Source organism: Palaemon carinicauda, chromosome 40 (assembly GCF_036898095.1).
Source record: "Palaemon carinicauda isolate YSFRI2023 chromosome 40, ASM3689809v2, whole genome shotgun sequence".
NCBI lineage: Eukaryota > Metazoa > Arthropoda > Malacostraca > Decapoda > Palaemonidae > Palaemon > Palaemon carinicauda.
In genome coordinates, this window is record NC_090764.1 from 15,696,848 (window position 1) to 15,704,347 (window position 7,500).

The 7,500-nt window shown below is 34.7% G+C and overlaps 3 protein-coding genes across 4 annotated transcripts in view; 2 read left to right on the forward strand and 1 right to left on the reverse strand.

Moving 5' to 3' along the window:
• The window catches only part of LOC137632049 (proteoglycan 4-like), a 6,537-nt gene extending 4,524 nt beyond the window's left edge, over positions 1 to 2,013 (forward strand). The window contains exons 5-6 of the mRNA XM_068364024.1: positions 1 to 89; positions 1,141 to 2,013. The exon at positions 1 to 89 is cut by the window's left edge and continues 42 nt beyond it. Coding sequence (XP_068220125.1) covers positions 1 to 89; positions 1,141 to 1,988 — 937 coding nt within the window. The 3' untranslated portion in view covers positions 1,989 to 2,013. The remainder of the gene's footprint in view (positions 90 to 1,140) is intronic.
• Positions 1 to 7,500, reverse strand: part of LOC137631547 (phospholysine phosphohistidine inorganic pyrophosphate phosphatase-like) — a 197,866-nt gene that overhangs the window by 117,075 nt on the left and 73,291 nt on the right. The window lies entirely within an intron of this gene.
• On the forward strand, positions 2,556 to 3,281 carry LOC137631709 (proteoglycan 4-like). Its single transcript, XM_068363588.1, has one exon. It carries the CDS (start codon positions 2,556 to 2,558, stop codon positions 3,279 to 3,281), a length of 726 nt encoding a protein of 241 aa, XP_068219689.1.

Sequence of the window (7,500 nt, forward strand, 5' to 3'; positions counted from 1 at the left end):
AATCTGCAAAGAACAATGCGACCCGGATGAAATGATGAGCCATCATGGCTGCGGTGGGAAAAAATGTTCTTGCTGCGTGAAGAAACAAAGTAAGTTCTCCAGTTAGGCTACTTGCTTTTAAAGGTATCTTCCCTTTATGATAAAGTGCAAATGTCTGGTTTTATATATATATATATATATATATATATATATATATATATATATATATATATATAATTATTATTATTAATATTATTATTGTTATTATTATTATTATTATTATTATAACTTGCTAAGCTACAACCCTAGTTGGAAAAGCAGGATGCTATAAGCCCGGGGGCTCCAACAGGGAAAAGAGCCTAGTGAGGAAAGGAAACAGGAAAAATAAAATATTCTAAGAACAGTAACAACATTAAAATAAATATTCCTATATAAACTATAAACACTTTAACAAAACAAGAGGAAGAGAAATAAAATAGAATAGTGTGCCTGAGTGTACCCTCAAGCAAGAGAACTCTAACCCAAGACAGTGGAAGACCATGGTACAGAGGCTAGGGCACTACCCAAGACTAGAGAACAATGGTTTACATTTTGGAGTGTCCTTCTCCTAGAAGAGCTGCTTACCATAGCTAAAGAGTCCATTTTACACTTACCAAGAGGAAAGTAACCACTGAACCATTAAAGTGCAGTCACCAAGAGGAAAGTAACCACTGAACAATCAAAGTGCAGTAAAAAATATATATCAATTTTTCCCGTCACACTGAGTGGCATTGCCAGACGTCACTTGGTCACTTTCCTTTCCTAGGGTAGTGGTGAGAAATAGTCATACCCTGGTGAGTGGGGTACACAGAGAGGTGCACTCAGAAATCACAACTGCCATGTTGTAGCTAGGAGAAGAGAGGGAGTGGGAAGGGTTGAACCTGTGCATGTGTGTGTTCATGTATTTAAATATTTATCCGTTATTTTTGACGGGTTGCGTGCACTAGTATGTAAGTGATTACTTTATTTTTAAGTATGCCTTAGCTTTGAATATTCCCCTTTTCTATGTCTCAAGAATGAGGTTCCTTCTCCAACTTTAAAAACAACTTCCTATAATCTTGCTCACTAAAGCGTTGAAGAAAATCGATGTATGACTAAATATCTCTAAACATATATTTGCAGGTTGCGACGGGACATGTGGAAAGGACTTATCGTATTACTGCTCGAATTCTTGTCCACCGAAACAAAAGGTTCCAGGAATCTGTCCCGGTTTCGACTGTGATTGCTGTAGGATTGACCCCTCAGTGACGACAACACCATTCCCCAAATCAGTATCAGAAACTACAACAACGACAGCGCTGGGAAATAAGTATTCCACAACAACAGAGACTGAACATACTACAACAAAAGAGACTGAATATCCCACAATGACAGAGACTGGATATACTACAACAGAGGCTAAATATCCCACAATGACAGAGACTGGATATACTACAACAAAAGAGACTGAATATCCCACAAGGACAGAGACTGGATATACTACAACAGAGGCTAAATATCCCACAATGACAGAGACTGGATATACTACAACAAAAGAGACTGTATATTCCTCAACAACAGAGACTGAACATCCCACAACAACAGAAACTGAATATTCCACAATGACAGAGACTGGCTATACTACAACAAAAGAGATTGAATATCCCACAGCAACAGAGACTGGATATTCCACAATGACAGAGACTGGCTATACTACAGCAAAAGAGACTGAATATCCCACAACAACAGAGACTGGCTATACTACAGCAAAAGAGACTGAATATCCCACAACAACAGAGACTGGCTATACTACAACAAAAGAGACTGAATATCCCACAATGACAGAGACTGGCTATACTACAACAAAAAAGATTGAATATACCACAACAACAGAGACCGAAGACCCCACAATAACAGAGACTGACTATCCTAAAACAGAAGGGATTGGATTTTCCACAACAACAGAGACTGAATATTCTACAACAAAATAGATTGAATACCCCACAACAGCAGAGACTGAATATTCTACAACAAAAGAGACTGAATATCCCACAATGACAGAGACTGCGTATACTACAACAAAAGAGACTGTATATTACACAACAGCAGAGACTGAACATCCCACAACAACAGAAACTGAATATTCCACAATGACAGAGACTGCGTATACTACAACAGAGACCGAATATCACACAAGAACAAACACTGAATATGCCACGTTTATGACAGAGACTGGCTATACTACAACAAAAGAGATTGAATATCCCACAGCAACAGAGACTGGATATCCCACAAGGACAGAGACTGGCTATACTACAGCATAGGAGACTGAATATCCCACAATGACAGAGACTGGCTATACTACAACAAAAAAGATTGAATATACCACAACAACAGAGACTGAATATTCCACAATGACAGAGACTGTCTATCCTAAAACAGAAGGGATTGGATATTCCACAACAACAGAGACTGAATATTCTTCAACAAAATAGATTGAATACCCCACAACAGCAGAGACTGAATATTCTACAACAAAAGAGACTGAATATCCCACAATGACAGAGACTGGATATACTACAATAAAAGAGACTGAATATTCCACAATGACAGAGACTAGCTATACTACAACAAAAATTATTGAATATACCACAACAACAGAGACTGAATATTCTACAACAAAAGAGACTGAATATCCCACAAGGGCAGAGACTGGCTATACTACATCAAAAGAGACTGAATATCCAACAATGCCAGAGACTGGCTATACTACAACAAAAGAGACTGAATATCCCACAATGACAGAGACTAGCTATACTACAACAAAAATGATTGAATATACCACAACAACAAAGACTGAATATTCTACAACAAAAGAGACTGAATATCCCACAAGGGCAGAGACTGGCTATACTACAGCAAAAGAGACTGAATATCCAACAATGCTAGAGACTGGCTATACTACAACAAAAGAGACTGAATATCCCACAATGACAGAGACTAGCTATACTACAACAAAAATGATTGAATATACCACAACAACAGAGACTGAATATTCTACAACAAAAGAGACTGAATATCCCACAAGGGCAGAGACTGGCTATACTACAGCAAAAGAGACTGAATATCCAACAATGCTAGAGACTGGCTATACTACAACAAAAGAGACTGAATATCCCACAATGACAGAGACTAGCTATACTACAACAAAAATTATTGAATATACCACAACAACAGAGACTGAATATCCCACAATAACAGAGACTGACTATCCTAAAACATAAGGGATTGGATATTCCACAACAGCAGAGACTGAATATTCTACAACAAAATAAATTGAATACCCCACAACAGCAGAGACCGAATATTCTACAACAAAAGAGATTTAATATCCTACACCAAATGAGACTGAATATCCCACAACAGCAGACTAAATATCCTACTATACAACAAACGGAGAGGCATATTTATAAAAAAAAAAAATCAGCGAATTAGTACAAATAATGAACAGGAACCAAACTTACGACACCATGGGTACATGGACAATCTATACGACACTAGGAAATGAACATGCGTCGGCAACGGGAAATGAACATTAAAATCTACAACACCATAGACACAAACACATTCTACACCACCGAATAATGCATCTCTCCAACACCTATGCATGAAGACACTGCAACAATGGGAAATGAACTTTCAACAACAGCAACAACAACTATAGCAGCAGTTATAGGAAATGCGTTATCAAGTGAAATGAGAATGAACGTTCTACGAAAACCGCAACTGGAAATGAAGAATCTATAACAACGCTCAATTGTTTTTTTTCTCTCTTTTTCTTTTTCTTTTTTGGCATGGCAATGTTTTATTCTTCAAATGCAGAGGAAATTCAGTCCTATTTCACATGAATCATTCACTAATCAAAAGGGAAAAAGATTTTCTTTGCATATAATCAATCCGGAAAGTTGCATTATTTACCATATTGCATGACGGCAGGATTATTCCTGAAACGTTTGAACATGTCATATTAAAAAAAGAATTCAGACAGCAAGTTTTTTTTTCATACAAAACAATCATTTCAATATGATTTATCAATGCAAACCAAAAGATATTTGGGAGAAAATACATAGAAGTAATAGGATTCTGTAAAAAACAATAAAAGGGAAGCAAATATTATTCGGTCGTTCTATAAAGTAGCCTAGTTTTTGGCAGAATTGATACTTAACTTTGATGGCTGCTTTTCCGGTCCCTTACAGCAGGGGAACCCCACTCTCTACAGGACCTCCACTGTCGTTTTATCTTATTCGTTCAGAGTATTTAACGTTTAAGATCGCGTATTGTTCGTTTACTGTTAAATCGTCACTGTCAAAAGACTCATGAAATAAGAAAGTCTTCAGTTTCCTCTTGAAAGCCTTAATGTCTTCAATCATTCGAATGTTTCGTGGGAGCTTATTATATAGTCTCGGGGCAGCATATCTAAAGGCCCTGGAGCCTAAAGTAGACATAAATCTAGGTTCCAATAGTTTGAAGCCATCTGTAACTATTCTCGTGTCGACACGTTAGGCTGGTTTAAGTTACCTGTTAAACTAAAACGATTTTTTAATAGAGTAATTCTCAGTATTCTTAAAATTTGGACTAAATATACAGTAGTCACTTGAAGGATATTATTTTCTTTTAAAAAAGAGAGTCAACGGTTAAATGTTAATCAATAACATAGTAATTTTTTCATCCCTTTCACTATTAGCCCAAGCATGTTAAGTATCTGCAGTGTGGGTTCTCTCTCTCTCTCTCTCTCTCTCTCTCTCTCTCTCTCTCTCTCTCTCTCTCTCTCTCTCTCTCTCTCTCATGTATATATATTATACATATATAGATATATATATATATATATATATATATATATATATATATATATATATATATATATATATATATATACATACATTATACACACACACACATATATATATATATATAATATATATATATATATATATATATATATATATATATACTGTATATATATACATATATATATATATATATATATATATATATATATATATATATATATATATATATACGTTTGACGTAATGTACAAAGGAAACAATGAGTCGTGAACTCAATGTTTTGTATATCCATCTGTTCCACACTCATATAACGCTCTGAGATATCATCTCAGTAGACCTGTCACCAGGGTTTAAACTCGAGCATGTGCTGTGTGGCCAATACATTAAATGCTGCTGTTTTTACCTTAGATTTCCTTAAAACGTTTTCCAATTTCCTTATATTTTAAGCTAGTAAAACCAAAATTACCTTAGAATTACCTTGAAACCCTGACTATCACCATCACCACAAATGATGCTACTACTAAAAACACTGCTTTCGTTATCATTATCATTTTCACTGAGTTAATGATAATGCTCCGTCGAAAAGATATAAAAAAAAAGAATATTTATTATTAGTATTTTGGAGGCCCTTTGCGTCAATAGGCCTAGGAGGAGATGATGATAATGATTTTGAAACATCATGTCAGAAAATTATGAGCTTGATACATGCACACGATGTTAGTCTTTCTTTTTTTTTTTCTTTTTGTTATTTCACATGTTACATGAAGAATCCACGTGAGTTTGAAACCACCAGAATAAAATATGAAATCGACTATTTCTTTTTATTGCTCTCCTGAATTTTTACTGAAGGTACATATTCATCATGAAGGTGAACGTCCATGACTCATTTATTATTTATGACGTTTTTATCGGTGTTTAGGATTACTCGTAAAAATGGAAGAGTATGAAGAAAATTCGACCCAAATTAAAGCTGTAGCCTGTAACCACCAAAATATTGCGGGAATAAAGTTTTGCTTTAATACCGAAATATTCCATAAAAATTGCATTATTGCTACCTGAAGCTAATATGATCCTCGTATCTTAAAAAATCAATTGAGAGTTATGTAATCCATCACTTTCAAGTTTTTAAGACACCAATATTGTACAGGTTTTGGAACTGGCAGGGCAATTGATCAAAAGATACATAGCAGTATTGCTTACTATCATGACTGGATCTGAGAATATTAGTTTTTTCCATGTGGTTGAGGAAAATCAGATGGACAAACGATGTTTTGATCTTTTGGAGCAATTAATGAGCTATAGTTATAATAAAAAAAAAATCATGCGGCTGAATAAGCTAATATTAGTTAAAGAACTATAGAAAATAGTTGTCAGTATATTTTTATGAACCAGTGAAAAATAGTAGCACAAGCAATTAGAACCACAAATTATTCCTTGTAATAAAAAGATAAGTATCTGTTTTATTTGTCTATATTCTATTTAGAATTCATAAACTAACATTGAAGAAAGAAACGTAAGTCAAGTGAAAATCTTAAAAGATATAAGAATGACAAATCTTTGAAGACTTCCCAGTCTTAGGGAAAGACTGACAATTGAAGCTTCATATCTCGCTGTCTCTTGTAGATAGACTTAGCGAAATATCGTAACCTTTATTTACTAAAAGTCATACCAAAGGCACTTGTACATAATGCTTTCATCCATTTCTATATGTTTTCCATGAGATAGAAAAATAAATCCAAAACGTATCGTGGCTACAGCCACGAAATAAATAGTAAAATGGGATAAACCTGATTCCTAAACTAAATTGACACGTTCAAATGATGAAAAGTAGCAGTGCAAGTACCTACAGTCACGAAATAAATAGTAAAATGGCATAAACCTGATTTCTAAACTAAATTGACACGTTCAAATGATGAAAAGTAGCAGTGCAAGTACCTACAGTCACGAAATAAATAGTAAAATGGCATAAACCTGATTTCTAAACTAAATTGACACGTTCAAATGATGAAAAGTAGCAGTGCAAGTACCTACAGTCACGAAATAAATAGTAAAATGGCATAAACCTGATTTCTAAAAATTGACACGTTCAAATGATGAAAAGTAGCAGTGCAAGTATCTACAGTCACGAAATAAATAGTAAAATGGCATAAACCTGATTTCTAAACAAAACTGACACGTTCAAATGATGAAAAGTAGCAGTACTAAATTCGTTGTTTTACAGCAAAATACAACAATCACCATACAGAGTACAGATCCTAATAGACATCAGGCTGCTGCAGAAACTGGTAAAATTCCAGTGCTAAGTATCACATAAGAGCAAAACCCAATAATCACCTCCTTAACAATTATTAAGAAAAAACCCCACAAAGTTACGACATCAAAACTGAGTTGACACTAACCAAGCAGGGAAGCAAAGGCTTTTTATTAAGGGAAAGGAGAGCTCTGAATACAGACAAGGCCGTCTCGAGACGGCCTTAATACAGAGCGCCCTATGCTGGTAAACAAACCATTTCATGAAAAAAAAAAAAAAAAAAAATAATAGTTAAAATGGTACACATTCTTAGAAATATACCCGGATTCTTACATGAAGGTTTAGCATGGTCTACGTAAGGCTTCTTTATTGACTACAATAATTATGTCTAAGCCAAAAGTATG

Bases quoted from the DNA above. Each gene is read 5' to 3' on its own strand.
- LOC137631709 (XM_068363588.1), top strand. From the start codon at position 2,556: ATGACAGAGACTGGATATACTACAATAAAAGAGACTGAATATTCCACA.